This window comes from Odontesthes bonariensis, chromosome 12 (genome assembly GCF_027942865.1).
Source record: "Odontesthes bonariensis isolate fOdoBon6 chromosome 12, fOdoBon6.hap1, whole genome shotgun sequence".
NCBI lineage: Eukaryota > Metazoa > Chordata > Actinopteri > Atheriniformes > Atherinopsidae > Odontesthes > Odontesthes bonariensis.
This window is the reverse complement of record NC_134517.1, coordinates 32712844-32730038: the sequence shown is the minus strand read 5'-3', so window position 1 is coordinate 32730038 and position 17195 is coordinate 32712844. Positions and strand designations below refer to the sequence as shown.

Genomic DNA, 17195 nt, shown 5'->3' with positions numbered 1-17195 from the left:
TGTCTCTTTCCTGCGTTGCTGTAATGCCACCCCATTCTCCCTCTGTGCCTCTGTCTGTGACTTCCAGGACATGACAGCCCGGGACCTCCTCCAGCAGAGGTACACTCTCCCGAATGGAGACACTGCGTGGAGGCCGTCTCCACTGGTCACTGCTGCCATCGAGGGCAAGCTGCTGCTTCTTGACGGTATACACAGGGTCAACCTGGGAACCCTGGCTGTGCTCTCCAGGTACCCCAGCTAAAACACGTTTTAGAATGCTGTGTTGATATGTGATTATCTGTAGAACTGGGTTTGATAATGAGTGAACCAGACCAATACACAGACATACAGAGTGCTGTGCAAAAGTCTTGAGCCACCCCATATTCCTTTATACAGGGGCAACACTGTATTCAAACATGCGCAAACATAAATGAAAATACAGTGTAAGGGGTTATAGGCTAAAACAGATGTTTTGCTATTTTAGTGAGCTTAAAAGTCAGTATTTGGTCTGAGCTTCTTTATTCTCCAACACAGCCTGAACCCTCTTAGACAAGCTTTCTGTCATTTCTTTAAGTAGTCTTCAGGAATAGTTCTCCAGGCTTCTTGAAGGACATCCCAAAGCTCTTCTTTGGAGGTGGGCTGCCTTTTGTTCCGTTCTCTGCCAACATGATCCCACACTGCTTCAACAATGTTGAGGTCCGGGCTCTGGGGAGGATTCATCCCTCCATAAGACCTGTTGCCACAGATTTTCTTGTGTCATTTGGCACAGCTCAGCCTTTCTTAAGAATGGCTTCTTCACAGCATCCCCTCCTGCAGGCCATTTCTGACGAGGCTTCACTGAACAGTAGATGGATCAACTGAAGCCTCAGATGCATCTCGCAGGTTCTGTGTCTGGTCTTTGCCAGATTTTGTTTTACCTATTTCTTACTGATGTCACTTTCAAATACTGTTAATTTGCTGAAGATAGTTTTTAGGCCTGCCACTTCTTCTTTTGTCTCCATTCGTCCAGTTTCCTCAAATATTTTAGGACGCACTGCACAGCATGCAGAGATATGCATAAGTTTTCAGCTAATAACTTTTTAGGAATCAGCAAAAATACTATTTTCTGTGTGTTTTCTGTGTTATCTTTGATATTTTTCATTGATGCATCTAAAGAAAGGGGAACAAATAATGTCTTTGTAACAAATAAAGTTTTTGTAACTCATCTGTTGTGTGTAGACACAACACTGGTTCATCCCTTGAGTTACTTTGCAGCTCATTCCACTGTGTTTTGTGTCCCAGGTTGCTCCATGACAGAGAGTTGGACCTTTATGATGGGACCAGGCTGCTGAGGTGGGACAGATACCAGACAGTAAAGGAGCAGCTGCAGCTTAGTGACCAGCAGCTACAAGACAGGTACACACACACACAGGTCAGCATACACCTCAGGGCTAATTGTAGGGAACCTTTGGTGGATTTTTTAATTTCCATTTGCATTAAATGTGTGAAAATGTGGTCAGTGGCTGACGGTAATAACTGCAGCCAGCATTACTGCAGTATCAGTGGATTGGCAGGCAGCAAAGACAGAAATAGCCAGAGAGGGATGTTCAGATTTGTGATCATCACCTCTTTTGAAGACTGAAGGTGTTTCTGAAGGTGTGGAAAGAGATGAGTGAGAAGGAAAATTTAACAGGAACTTGCATAAGTGCAGTTAAGAGTCACATATTCTTTACGTTTGTGTTACGTCTCCCTCCTGGATCAGTTCTTAGCAAGCTTTTTCTGAGGATCCGTCGGGGAGGGAGTTAAACCAGGTGTTCACACTGAAAACACAGGACAAACTTTAAAGAGTGCTGGCTGGAGTCTGCAGTGAGGAGGGAGTGCTAAGGAAGCTTTTATAATGTTTTCACTTTGCACCAAAATGCTGCACTGTGGTTTATAAAACAGTTTAAACACTTTAAATTGTTTCAAATACAACACTTGCATCTAAATATAGGATTTTAATGTATTTATCAGTAAGTGTTGCTTAACTGTTCCCTGTGTTTGTGTCATGAAACATGTTTGTGTGTGTGTTTCTTAAAAAGCCACCTAAGGCAGCAGGAAGGATGTTTGTGGTGAGGTGTCTCGGTTAACTGAACCCACTTCCTCGTCTTCTACTCCTGTGGTTCAGACAAACAGTGTAGCCCATACATGTGTGTGCATGTGTGACCACCGGTATTTTATTTAGTGTTATAGTGCAGGTTCCATTTCCATTCTCTGTCAATATCCAGTTGCTGAGTTAGGATAAAACATTTTATAATAAAATTCAACAATAAAAAATGTACATGATGAATAAGATATTTTGTAAATTCAATATTTTTAAAAAAAGAATATAAATAAGATTTTGAATTCAAACATATACATACAAGAATTTGCAAAGATAATAAAATATAAAAGAATAATTTCATGAATACAATATGAAGTAAAAATCATAAATATTACAAATAAAAGCAGGGAAAAAAAATTCTAAAAAGATATCTAACTTAAAGTGCAATTAATGGGAATAATGCCAATGCTAACAACTAACATGAACCTTCTTCCCACATATTCATCCAGTGAGGATGATGATGGTTAGCGCCCACTTTCGCCCGCAGTGCAGTAAATATATCCAGCGTGGGTGTCTCTGTGGTTTGATAGAAATGGACTTTGCTGTCCTGTTGAATCAGACGAGTTCACAGCAAGCTGTCAGAAGTCATGCTTTTGACCCTGACATAGATTGGGTGGGACACACGGATACACACACACGCATCCTTGACACGTTCTATTTGAACCTCCTTCCCAGAGCTACTTGGACACAGCTGAACAGATGTTTGACAGTGTGCGTCTTCCTCTGCTGGTGTGCAGCTGTGTGTTTGTGTGTGTCTTCAGGTCAATCTTCCCTATCCATCCATCGTTCAGAGTGCTGGCCCTGGCGGAGCCCCCCGTTGTGGGCGCCAGTTCAAGCAGCAGCAGAGGTCAACAGTGGTTGGGCCCAGAGCTGCTCACCATGTTCCTCTACCACACTGTTACACCACTGGCCAAAGCAGAGGAGATGGGCCTCATACAGGGCCTGGTGAGAAACACACACAAATCTCCACTTCTAACATTCTTTCCTTATCATCGAGTCATCTTCGTTTTATTTTTTCTCCATTTTTAGACTCCTAATGTTCCAGAAGAAGCAGCAGAGCAGCTATTGCATCTTACACACAGTCTCCGCAAGACAAATGACCCCACAGTAAGTTTGCCTGCTTTTACCACTTTGTTTACACGTGCGTCTTTAAAATAAAACATTTTTCTACGTTGTGTCTCTCCAGGCACAGTCTCTGGCCTCCTCTCTTTCAACCAGACAGCTGTTGAGGATCTGCCGCCGTCTCTCTCAGTACCCTGAGGAGAGCATCGCTCATGTTGTCAATAAGGCTTGTCTCTCTAGGTGCACACAAACACACACACCCTCAGACTGCTGCCTGTTTGTGATATCTTTTGATCTCATAAAAGAGCCATTATTTTCCTTGAAAGAATGGCTCTGAGTGTAAAGATGAATCAGTACATCAGGGTGTATTAAAAGAGGTTTCTGGGAACACAAATTACTGCTTTATATCAGTCTGTTCCAGTGACATGGTTACCACACTTAGTGAACACCAACAGTCATGTTCTGAACTCTCTGGTTACACAAATGAGGCTACCCATAGATTTTATGTTGGAAAATGTACAGAGGCTATGGAGAGCAGCCTTAAATCCTTAATCCTTAAAACAGCATTACAGAAAACTTAAGCACATTTAGTAAAGTGGGAGAGCGTCAAACTCTGGGGAAATATTTCCATTAGCCAAGTTTACATTAAGCAAACTGTGTGCTCCTCAAGAAAAGTGGGGATCTGGCTTCACCAAATCCAGTGTTATGGATTTTATCATTTAAAAATGGCAAAGCTAGCAGTGTATTTGAAACTAATGGAAAACAGAACTGACTCGATTGACACTGAGATGAATGTACGCTTACTTTAATTCAAAGAGGAGTTTGTCTCAGAAAGACAACGTGACAAAAACAATTCTTATCTTTTACATGAGGTATAACCAAGTTTTCACTTTGTGCACAGAAAGATGCTTCACTCTGGCACAGTCTTGATGTTTTTATTGGAAAAGCATCTGCATGTTGGAAGCAGTTGTACATGGCTGGAATACACACAATTGGAGATCTGTTAAAAAGATGTTTACTTTGTTTCGTATGTGGATCAAACTTTTTATTATACAGTGTGTTGGAAAATGTGTATTTAAGCAGATAGGGCATGAAGAGTTTGGAGAACAGCCCTCACTGAACTCTAACACCAAGTTTAAAAAAAAAAAAAAAACTGAAGCAAATTTCAAAACTACAAATCCAAATTAATCTAGAGGTTTGCTTCTTCTTATTATGATTGTGCTGGTCACAGCTGCCAATATTATTCTGAGACACTTGAAACTCTGAAACAACCGTGTTTATGCAATGGCGAAGATGCATTCTGAGTCCAGGCTTGGTTAATCTGAAGACAACATAGTAGAAGGCGATACTACTCCAGACGGATATTTTCGGGCTTGTATAGATACTGATGAAGGCTGGTTTTCCCACTTAGATTGGTTTTTTAATGATTTGCGTTTCTCTCTATTTATGAAGCCATAGGTGCATCCAGAAGGTTAAGAGAATTTTATTCTTGCCATTCTTGACCTCATGAATTGCAACGCCCACCAACATTCAAGTTGGCTTGATAGTTATTGTCATTTTGGCCAGTTGTGCACCTCGCTATTTTTGTACTCTCTCACATGCTGCACGAGTGGTGTGTTTGAGCCAGAGGAAGAATGTGAGAACGGGTTCGTCTCTGCATGTGTACGCCAAAATCTAAACCAAAGAAGGAATAATGAATGCAGATAGGAATACTAAAGCGAGCAGCTACGGTAAACCCCTCTGTTGCATATCAGCTCCAAATACTTGGATGTAATGCTTTCTGAATGTGTGTCTTAGGTTCCTGCCCAGCCTGGCCCGTGCCTCTCTAGAAAAAAGCCTCAGCAACTGCTCCATTCAGGACACACCAGATCCTGCTGAACACACTCGTGATTATCCCTGTGAGTTCCACTTGCAAGTATATGTTTCTCACTTTTTATTTTGCACGTTGAAATGAGCTCATAATTGCTTTCTTGTGTAATTAGATATGCCTGGATATGATGAACAGACGTGCACTTATTTTTTCTTTAACGCAGCTTGAATTTGATATATTTATTTATTTCTAACACAAGTCATAAACCAAGGCAGACACATGTTTTACTAAAAAAAGCAAGTGTGAAAGATAAGAAACAATCTATCCCAAAGTGAGTAATGTTCCTCTTAAGTTTTTGAAAATCAGGACCCATCTGAGTCAAACATGTAGTCATCATGGTTACAGACGACATGAACGTCTTCCAGAGCTGACACATTCATGATTCCACCACCTGAGCATGTGTGATATTGCATGTTCGGCGTGTGAATGCTGATGGTGCCAATCAAATCAGCTTGGAGATGTTAAAAGCTGTGGTTGTTATCACTGCGAATGGTACCATCACTACAATGAAGAAGCAGCTAATAATGTTTTGGATAGATGTGATGACATCAGTTTTAGTTATTTTGTGGAGATTTGATAGAAGTTGAAGAAATAAATGATCATTTTTCATTTCTAATACTGATAATAAAGACTTTTTAAACTTTTTATTATTTTGTTCATTGTACACCACTATTACTCTTAAATTAAATTCTTTCTACAAAACAGCTTTAAGGTTTTTACTTTTTGCTTAAAGCTAAAGTGCGCCCTGTAACGTTCCAACCGAATCCCTGACATTATTGGCAGCTCACGTCTCTTTGATTTAGTCGGTCAAGCTGAAGACATGCTGTCAGGAAAGGGTCGCAGATGGTGGGAGATCACTTTTTTGTTAGCTCCAATGCATAGATTTTAGGGTTTTTCTCCTTCACTTAATTAACTGAAGAAGTTGGTGAGCTCAAACTGAGTTTCTCAGTGCTGGACTGCAGATAACTACGCTGCACATTCCTCCTGTTTGTCTCCAGGTATGGTCAAGGATGGTGTGTTGACTATTGGCAATGTATCAGCTCCCATCTACACCCCCGATATGAAAATGAAGGTTCCTGACGTGCTCTTCTATGATAATCCACAGGTAACCAAACACAAGATCACAATGTAACTTTCACTTGTTGTATTAAAAACACAGCAGGAAATGCTCCAACCTACAAGGCAAACCCTGTATTTATCTCTGGTGTCAACATCGGAATTTTCATGCCTCACTCTGGGTGGCAGCTTCCGAGCAAAAGATGTTGAAATATCTGCAGCTGATGATGATTTTGATAGTAGGTAATGACATATATGCCAATTTTTGTTTACTTTCTCATTGGTGTTGGCCACTGTGGCACAGTGTTACTAAACCACAGTATGCTCAGAGAGGAACCAACCGTGGAAATGACACTCTGACATCCTCTGGCAACACCGATGACGCTGTGCGACCCAGATTCGCCTCTTTTCTCACTCTGTCCTCATTCTGCCCTTTTCCTCTGCCTGCTTGTGTTGGAGACTGATATTAAAAAAAATGAGAAGAAAGGATGGGTGGAAGGAGGATGTCCTACTTTTTGAATGACCTGTTTTCTATCTTCAGAGTTGCAGCATATTTATGAGAGAGAAAAGACATCAGGCTGATATTTTGTTTTTTTCATAACGTGTAACACGTTAAACACTCTGGGTTAAGCTGACATTTGTACGTCCTCAAAGCTATGATTTCTGAATTATTTGTCAAATGTGTGTCTGTATGTGTCTGCAGCACATGATGGTGATGGAGGACATGTTGAAAGACTTTCTGTTGGGAGAACACCTTCTCTTGGTGGGCAACCAGGTGAGTGAAATATCAAAACTCTTCATGTTCTGCAACATATTGTAACTTCACACCTTGATTTAAACGAAACCCGTTGAGCCTTTGTCCATAAAGGTCCAATTATGGATCGCTGTTGGTCTCAAACATGGGTTTACAGAAGTGGGTGTATCTTGTTTTTGCAGCGAACGCCCACACATGTCAGCTCTGTTTGAACACAGAGGGGAGAGTTATAAAACAGGCTCCCAGCATACTGATGTCAACCTCCAAATGCGCCCGCTCACAGCGAGCTGTTGGCAAAAGGACACATGTAGCTCTCCCTTGGGGACACAGAATGTCCCCATTCCAGATCCAATGGGCAGGGTTAAAGGGAGGATAGAGGAAGGGTGAGAGAAAGTAGATATGGTGTACTGTCACCCCAAAGGAGGTTGTCTGTGTGTGCCCTTGCATTAATGTTAATGTACGCGCATGCATGTGAGAAAGTTTGAGTGGGAGAGGCCATTTGCAAATCTGAGTGCATGACCATGCATGGGCGAAGCTGAGACATTAGAAGCTGTCAGAGCAACTTACTGGATGTCTGACAGACTGGCCGAGAGATTCAGTAGTCGTCCAGGAGAGGCCAGTGGGAGTCCCACAGAGCAGCCCGTGTCAAAACGGAGTATCATCAAAACCAGGGGACACTTCTGGTTTTCCTCTGTGCAGCTGGAACGGACACCTCTTTATCTATCTTTACAGCCAAACACTGTAAAAAAGATTGGACACAGCTTTCTGTTTAAAAATTGAAACAGATGCAGAAGTGCCATAAACGAAGGAGGAGTGGCTCCTGTAGCTGCAAAAAGAGTCGGTTTGTATTGACTACAAGTAGAACAGCTTAAGAAGTGAAAAGTAAGTGTGAGACACACCAAGGAGATTCAGTGCCTCCTCTTCACTCCTGTTTTAAAACAGCATAATGGTCAAAACACTGGCCTATATCTACTGAAGGTGTTTTCACACTTTAACCCCAGAGATTCTCAGGAAAATAGTGGACAATTTGGTCTGAACCTTTTCTGGAATTACTGTTCTCTCATGTGCCTTTCTGCTGGAGATGTGCTCTCACGGTTGTAAATTATGGGGAAAATGTCCTTCAAGAGCGCAGCGTGGGCTGCAGAATTTAGTTTGTGGATATGGATAGGAAATGTTTTCCTTGAGGCTCCTTGTTGTGTATCAGGACTGTATGTATCTAGGTACATATAGGTCAGCATAAAAGGAGATTGAAGCAGCAACTCTTACCAGTGCACTCTCGCACACACTCGTAAATGCTCTGGAAGATTGGCTGCTACAATCCTACACAGTCTCATCTACTAAACCTGCAGAGACTTCACTGGCAGCCTGGGTGGAAAGTATCTGCAAGAAGTCCGGAGCGAATGTTGTAAACATTGCGTTCACGCGTCCCACTGCTCTGGATCGCCTTTAGGAGTCCAGTGTATGTGTGAAAATGGCTCAAATGTGAGTCCACAAACCATTGGGTGGTGTCACCGCAATCCATTTTTAAATAGCTTTGTTTACAGCCTGTTAGAAAAAGGGAGTCCATGTGCTGTGCAAGATTTAATGAAACTTAATTCTGCATGTTGTTGATTGTTTTATTTTTTAATCCTTTCACAGGGCGTGGGTAAAAATAAAATAGTGGACAGATTTCTGCACCTTCTCAACAGGCCCAGGGAGTACCTACAGCTCCACAGGTGAGGAGAGTCAACTCATTTGTTAAAGCCTTTCACACAAAGCTCTCACATGCTTGTGATATCCCTGTAACACACTTTAGGTCTTTTGAGCATACACTTGTGAAGTTTTCCTTCTGCTTGCTAAGTTACATCTGAACACGCCACAAGACTTCTGAAACAATGTCCTTTGGACAGACCAGACCAAAGTGGAGATGTTTGTTCATAATGCACAGCAGCACGTTTGGAGGAAACCAAACACAGCATATCAGCACAAACACCTCACACCAGCTGTCAAGCACAGTGGTGGAGGGCTGATGATTTGGGCTTGTTTGCAGCCACAGGACCTGGGCACCTTGCAGTCATTGGGTCCTCCATGAACTCCTCTGTATACCAAAGTATTCTAGAGTCAAATGTGAGGCCATCTGTACGACAGCTAAAGGTTGGCTGAAACTCGGTCTGAAAGTGGGAAGCTGAAAATAACGATGTGGTCAATATGTTTTCTGAGGTTGTATTTACCTGATTTTAGGACTTGGTGATAACCAAGTTATTTTTTGATAATGTCCTATAAATGCCCTATAAAAAAAAAACTTAGTTTCTAAAGAGAGTGTCCTTTTTTCTCACCACTTTTTATTGGTTTTAAGTCATGAACAAAGTATTGCTCTTTAAGGGAATATGTCAGCTGCCAGGATGTTCTCTCGCCAGCCTTGGCCTTCCCATCTAAGCGTGTCAAAGCTATTTTGGTCATCTGTAAAATAGGCCATTCTTCACCAGAACAATGACTTTCACATGTTCCTATCAAAGAGAAACTATTTCAAGGAGTCCTTAATAAATTGGGATTTTCTGCTTTTATAAAAACTCACAATCACACTGCGGGAAAGTTAGGTCAGAGTTCCTCATCCATGAACCAGTGGGTTGTGTGCCGTAAAATCAGCTTTCATTGTTGAATGTGGCTTAGATCAGTCAGAGGCACTTAGCAGTAATAAGAAGGCAACGGGATGTGTGTCGGTGACTCTTGACGGGAGGCGAGCAATAAAAAGAATCCATTCTGAAAGCGTGACAAACCTAAAAGTGGAAGAATTAACAGAGATACAATGCAAAGAAATGGATTTGCAACAGTGACATACAGTCTACATGTAAGTGCCATTGAATATAATTTAACAGCACTTTAACATACAGACACAGCCACTTTCTCTTGTCGGCCTGTGTGTGTGTATACTTGGTCAAAGTCTTGTGAAAGTCGAAGAGGGGCTGAGCATGGATGTGGCCTGGTTAGCTACCGTAGCAGTAGCTAATATTAGAGCAGGGCAGAGGCAGGAGGATCTGTGCATGTGGCTTTTGGGAGCCTGTGACTGAAATCCTACAGAGATGTGGCTTAGAAAAGCAAAAGAAATGCAGTCAGACAGGAAGGAAAGTGGGACAGGTCCTGGGTCACACTTCAAGGTATCGAGGAACGTTTGAAGGAGGTGTTCAGAGAAACAGGGTGGGATCATTTTGAATTGGTTTGGATGAGTAGATGTTGATGGTCACTTGAACTCTAGTGGTTTTACTGACACCCTATTCATCTGACCTGCATCTTTGGGTATCCAATGACGCAAAAGCCACACCAAACATTCTGACACTAAATTGGCATTTTACACATCAACAAATCAGGAGAAGAATGACTATTTAGAGGACTGTCTGTGTCTCGGCATATTTAGAGACGTAGTTACAAAGACTCTTTATGAAATGACTTGAAAACAGCTATTGTGAAAGCACTTTATGAGGTGGATTGGGCAACATTCGCAAATGCCAACTAAAAATTTGAATTACTTGAACTACTAATGCTTTTTCAACCCCACCTTTATGTTAAAGCTAAGTTGTTGTTGTTTTTTTTTATTATGTTGGTCAGCACTGCTCTATATAGGGATTATAGGGAATTATTCACCGAGTCTGGTCCATTTGTTTCTTGTGTTTACCTTGGATTTGGTAGACTAAAACTTAGACTGTTTGTGTAAACTTGGCCTCACAACATTTAAATACTTTGCAGTGTACAATTTAAAGATTTGGTTTGGGCACTGGCTTCTAACCAGCACTGGAACCACTGGTGAAACTAGAAATGAGGCATTAAGAGACTAAAAGTCTTTATCATTTCATACCATTTACAAAACTTGTAATGCTTCACCTTGTTTGTGTAACATATAGGGCTGTCACTTTTTGCTTTCACTCTTATTTTCTGCTTGAATGTGGGGAAAGTTTGAAGGTTAGTAACCTGTTCAAATTCAAATTAAAGACAGGCTGAGATAGGCTGTAGAGATGGATGCCTGGGACTGTCCAAAGTAGCTTACCTTGGGTTTTATCAGGGGCTACTTTAGTATCAGCTTGGCCTAATGCATCATCGGTTAAAAAAAGTGAATACTATATTTGCAAAAAATTGATTTTTGATTCTTTATGCTGTGGGGGAAAACATTTTTGGATTAATAAAATATTATTCAATTGAATTCTATTAAATTCTATTCAGTTGTGACACCAAATAATCTATAATAAGTAGGAGCAGTGTTTGAGCGTATTATTTTACACCGCAAATTGCATAGTAATGAACAGATAAGGCCGTTTGTCAACTTTTTATAATAGCTGTCTAACTCCACAATGAAAAACTATTTTCAAATTCTTGCCACCCAAATGAGGCAGCACATTTTGGAGAAAATTACAGTCCCAGTAGCACCTCTTTTTCCACATATATATGAAAAAACAAAAAACTTGGAAGCAAGCCCACTGCACTCTAATTATTGCTGTCCTTTGGATGAAAAATCAGTATTTTCCCCTGAGCACTGGATGAGTCATCATCCTTTTTAGGAGTTTTCTAGGAATTTTCAAAGTCTTAAAAGACATTTTGATAACATAAAGCATATTTTGGATGCCCTGGTATGGACTGGCAACCTGTCCAGAGTGTACTCCGCCCCTCACCCTATTGCAGCTGGGATAGGTTCCAGCCACCCCCGCGACCCTGAAATGGATTAAGTGTGTTTAGGTAATAGATATGAATGGGTATTATTTTATTATTGTTAGTCCAGATATTGGCATCTTGGTCACGAGTAGCACATGACTCAACAGAAAAGCATCTGTCATTTCATTAGGACTTTAAAACTTTAAAGCAACTAAAGGTTTATTGAGGTACGGTCATGGTTTGTGTTTGATAGCTTGTTTGCATTTTGTTTGCTTTTCAAACTGAGCATCCACAGTGTCATCCTTGTTTTTGTGCTTGTAAGTGTGACCCCCTTTTTCCCCCTCCTCAGAGATACAACAGTCCAGACTCTGACCCTGCAGCCTTCAGTGCGAGATGGCATCATTCTGTACGAGGACTCACCTCTGGTTAGTTTGTAATGCAAGCACATATTTTGTGATAACTTTTGCAGATTTTCCTTCCGTGTTTGATGAATTTGTTACATTAGGAAAAATAAGATGAAACCGATTATTTTTTTTTTTTTTTGTACCTCATAAATGTGTGCTCTAATGACACATTTAAGCACTTATTTTTCTAAATGTAGATATTAAAGTGTGAATGGCAATAAGAACTTTGATATTGCACCTCAGCCACCCACACTGCAGCTCAACGAGAGCCTCCAGTGGGAAGTGTCTTTTACTTTAAAGGTTGAACTGTCTGCTGTACATGTGGGGGCGACATAAAGGAAGCACTCCTGTGATCAATTTTAGCTTTGGCTTCTTTCAGCAAGTGAGAAGAGTGGCTTGCTCAGGTTAAAACAAGAAGAAGTGACGCGGATGAGGTGGGATTGATTATCCATGATTAAGAGCACTTTGCTTAGTGGCCTCCGCTTCCTCACTGACTCAACCATCTGCTTCTGATCAATGAGGGTTCCAGTCTTGTGAATGACTTTATTGATCCTGCAGGGATCTCTGGTGCTGATGCTGTGCCCCCATCAGACCACAGCACGGCAGGTGGCACTCACCATCACAGACTGGTAGAAGATCTCCAGCATCCTGTGTATATTAAAGGATTTGAGCTCCCTTAAGTAGAATCTGCTTATCTTACTCTTGTACACATAGTCAGGGTTGGTCCTCTGGACCAGTTTGCCATTCTGATAATGGTATGAATACTTGCAGTGTTCAACAGCTGACACAACTTGTCTGAATTGGTAATTGCAGCCCCTCCAGTTCTCAGTAGAGTTATGGCTTCTTTAAATTAAAAGGAGCCAGTTGAGATGGTTCGGGAATCTGATCTGAATGTCTTCAGGACAGCTCCCAAGGGAGATGTTTTGGAGATGTGTCAATGAGCAAAGAGTGTTATATTTTGCCATAAACGATTTCTGTGTGTGTTCAGGTGAAAGCGGTGAAGCTTGGTCACATACTTGTGATTGACGAGGCTGACAAAGCTCCCACTAACGTCACCTGCATTCTCAAAACTCTGGTGGAGAGCGGAGAGATGATCCTTGCCGACGGGCGCAGAATCATCTCCGGTACGTTGGCACACCTCTGACTTTAGCACCAGTAGATGTGTCCCAGATACAGAGTGCAGATAGAGGAAGGGCAGTTAAATGTTAGATGCAAGCCAATTAAGGAGGCTTAGGGCAAAAGCTGTTGTGGATGGTAGCAGCAGATTCTGGATCTTGCTAGACTGTAAACATGTAGGTCTTCCATGTAGTAATCACACAAAACAGCTTCTCATGTCCTGAGAGACTCAGACCACCACAGGAATGTAAATATGTCTACTGTCCTGAGTTTGTGTTTAGGAAGTTATAAAGTCAACCGTGTAGATGTGTGACAGAAAGAAAGTATTATCTTGTTTGCTCAAGAATGGTAACTCCACTTTGTCCAAAGATCCCCATGAAGCCAACGGGAGGCCCAACACCATAATCATGCACCCAGACTTCAGGATGCTCGTCCTGGCTAACCGACCTGGTTTTCCATTCCTGGGCAATGACTTTTTTGGAGCGTTAGGTAAACAGACACATGTGCACAATCCAACAGCATGAAGGAAAGGATAAGCAATCTTGTCTTCTGTGAAGTAAAAGTAGATGTATTTAAAGTGTTAAGAGTTTTTATCAAGGCTTAAATTTCTCCTGGTGTAGTTGTTATTTGTTCTGCATTGGGATACATTGGGATATGTAATGTCCATTGATCGCCATGTCCAAGGTCCTGTCTTAGAAAACAGTATAAATGTTCCCAGCCAAGCTGAAACTGTTGGCCTTTCACCTCCTGGTCTCCTGGGGCACCGCAAAGAGAATTTCTTTGGAAGTTAGACTGATATATGTGCTCATGAAAACCTGAATTTTGAGCTGTTTGAAGTTTTACTTGATGCTCTGCAGACAACAAAGTAATCCTTCCTGTGGGAAGTGTTTCATGTTAACCTGTGTAGAATATTGGAGACAATAGTCAAATCTGTGTATCTTGTAACAGGTGACATTTTTAGCTGCCATGCTGTGGATAATCCAAAGCCCCAGGCAGAGCTGGCAATGCTGAAACAGTACGGCCCCGATGTCCCCGATGCTACTCTGCAGAAACTGGTGGCCGCCTTTGGAGATCTGAGGTCCATGGCTGACCAGGGCACCATTACCTACCCCTATTCTACTCGAGAGGTGGTCAACATCGTTAAACACCTCCAGGTAAGAAGATGCATACAGAACATACCCTTCAACAGCAGATGAGTTCTTTATCTTTTTTATTACATCTGTCTCGGTCTCAGACTAGTTTCTATCAATAATTCATCACATTTATGTGTCCTCAATCCTCCACTGCTTTAATAATGCAAGAGAGAGTCCTCACAGCTCAAATGTGACACGGAGGGAAGACGGTGTTCCCTGCCTCTTCAGTCTCTCACACTAACACATGAACACACACACCTAAAAATGAACTGTTACACAATAAGGTCTTATGTGGAGTTGTAGGAGGTTTTCACACTGGTCGATGGCCAGGTTATGCAAGAAAAGAGCAGTGATGGGAGGCATCTGTACGCTTATCGCAAACCTAATTGTCAGATAAAGTCATGTGAAAACCAAGACAAGAAAAGATATTCTCCTGGTCCTAACCAGGTCCTAAATTTAGTTAGATACGACAGCAGAATGATGGACTCTAAATAGTTTGGAAATAAACTTATAACCCTTCTCAGATTCATGGGCTGCAGCATTTGCTTCTCTTAAGATCATTGCTGATGTTTTTCCTTCTTGGCATTGTGTTAACACAAAACTGAATGCTCCAGACCAGCAAACTGCCAAAACTTCTGCTTTATAGAGGTAGTCCCACTTGCTGATGATCAGTTAATCAGTTTTTCACACACGCTGCTTAAGTATTTCTTGGTTTTTATTAGATATATAATGACACAGTGTGATTATTCATGTCTTGTTTTCCCTCTGAGGTTGTATTCATGTCATATTAATTTTATTTTAAGACTCAACAAGGACCAGATTGTTCTGCTATTATGTCCTCATACATAATACCACAGAATTGTTTTTCACATGACTGTTTGAATCATTTATTTTCAGGCAGACTCTTCCTTAAGACATTTAATGTGTTGATAGAGAAGTTAAAACCCTACTCAAGACAAATACGTGATCGTCAGTTTAGAAAAGCCTCCGCTTGTAATCAGTTAAATTGTTGGATGCTTCGCTGCAAGTTCTGGAAAGGATTAAATTGGGTATCACATTGAATTTCCCTCCACCCTCCTCTGTGTGGCTGTGTCCCATCCTTCTAATTTCCTTGTTACTCATAAGCCTCATATATGCACCGCAGAACATCAACCCATCTTAGAGGAGGGTTGAAAGTATTCATTGTCTTCATCAAAGCATTAAATATGTTTGAAATTACCAAACAGACTTCAGTAGGAAACATTTTTTTCTTCGTAACAGATTCAAGAGTTTAGCTTAAAAACAATACTCAATACTCAGGGTCACCACATTTTTTTCTCCATCCATCCATCCATCCATTATCTTCCGCTGGTCCGGGGATCGGGTCGCGGGGGCAGCAGCTTAAGCAAAGAGACCCAGACGTCCCTGTCCCCGGCCACTTCCTCCAGCTCTTCTTGGGGGACCCCAAGGCGTTCCCAGGCCAGCCGAGAAACATAGTCTCTCCAACGTGTCCTGGGTCTTCCCCGGGGCCTCCTCCCAGTGGGACGGGCCCGGAACACCTCACCGGGAGGCGTCCAGGAGGCATTCTCACCAGATGCCCGAGCCACCTCATCTGACTCCTCTGGATGCGGAGGAGCAGCGGTTCTACTCCGAGCCCCTCCCGGATGACCGAGCTTCTCACCCTATTTCTAAGGGAGAGCCCAGACACCCTGCGGAGGAAACTCATTTCGGCCGCTTGTATTCGCGATCTCGTTCTTTCGGTCACTACCCACAGCTCGTGACCATAGGTGAGGGTAGGAACATAGATTGACCGGTAAATCGAGAGCTTCGCCTTCTGGCTCAGCTCCTTCTTCACCACGACGGGCCGGTGCAGAGCCCGCATCACTGCAGACGCCGCACCGATCCGCCTGTCAATCTCCTGTTCCATTCGTCCCTCACTCGTGAACAAGACCCCGAGATACTTGAACTCCTCCACTTGGGGAAGGATCTCATTCCCGACCCGGAGAGAGCATTCCACCCTTTTCCGGCCGAAGACCATGGTCTCAGACTTGGAGGTGCTGATGGTCATCCCAGCCGCTTCACACTCGGCTGCAAACCGCTCCAGTGAGAGCTGGAGGTCACGGCCTGACGACGCCAACAGAACCAAATCGTCCGCAAAAAGCAGAGACCCGATTCTGAGGTCGCCAAACCGGACCCCCTCAACGCCCTGGCTGCGCCTAGAAATTCTGTCCATAAAAATTATGAACAGAATCGGTGACAAAGGGCAGCCCTGACGGAGTCCAACCCGACGGACTCCGACATTTTTTTCTAATCTGCTTTATTACTTTGTGGCTTTATATGAGCTGTGAACATTATCAGCTATCAGTTGGATTTGGAAATGCCATATAATAGGATGAAGTGATTTTACATCCCTGGCATCAAAATATTTGAATAGTTGTTAATCTGACACCGGCCAGTTGGGCTTGGGAAAGTCTAGCCTGGGTGCCAGCCGAACTTAGCCCCGCCCATAAAAGTTTTGGTCAGGAAGTTCAGTCTGGCTCTGCTCAGTTGGGAAATCATTATGCCCGACCAAGAATCGGTCGACCCAATCAGATTGCCAGGGCGGGCTTTATACGATGATGGACAGATGATCAACAGGGACATTATCGACTACGTCACTAAAGAGCTGAACATGGCTGTCGCTGGAGAGCTAGGGTGTGTAGATTCTGCCATCGAGTCTGTTCTACAGGATCTCCACATTGCATTCATTTTGAAAGACGAACAGAGGAACGCGATAAAGGCTTTTATCGATAGAAAAGATGTTTTTGCCGTCCTTCCTACAACAAGTGTGTGTTGCTTAATCTACGTCACATACTACGTTGCTCTGATTGGTTGTAGGTGTATCCAATTGAGCGAAGAGGCATTTTTTCTCCTGGTTCGGTTGAAACACGCCCCATACCCAAATCTCTATTGAGCGGTATCAGACTCACATTCTGACTAGAATCGTGAGTATGACGTAGTCAGGCTAGGGAAAGTCTACCATGGGTAACATCCTGGACAACATGGCTGGGGCTGTGAAACCCTTCCACCTTGTTAAGGTGGCAATTCTACAAAGGAGATAATA

The 17195-nt window shown here is 42.5% G+C and overlaps 1 protein-coding gene across 1 annotated transcript in view; it reads left to right on the top strand.

Moving 5' to 3' along the window:
* vwa8 (von Willebrand factor A domain containing 8) overlaps positions 1-17195 on the top strand; it is a 69668-nt gene that overhangs the window by 14580 nt on the left and 37893 nt on the right. Inside the window, exons 13-25 of the mRNA XM_075480162.1 lie at positions 68-228; positions 1261-1374; positions 2863-3046; positions 3131-3208; positions 3288-3403; positions 4961-5061; positions 6032-6138; positions 6793-6864; positions 8482-8558; positions 11810-11885; positions 12853-12988; positions 13350-13469; positions 13929-14134. Of these exons, the coding sequence (XP_075336277.1) occupies positions 68-228; positions 1261-1374; positions 2863-3046; positions 3131-3208; positions 3288-3403; positions 4961-5061; positions 6032-6138; positions 6793-6864; positions 8482-8558; positions 11810-11885; positions 12853-12988; positions 13350-13469; positions 13929-14134 (1548 nt within the window). The remainder of the gene's footprint in view (positions 1-67; positions 229-1260; positions 1375-2862; positions 3047-3130; positions 3209-3287; positions 3404-4960; positions 5062-6031; positions 6139-6792; positions 6865-8481; positions 8559-11809; positions 11886-12852; positions 12989-13349; positions 13470-13928; positions 14135-17195) is intronic.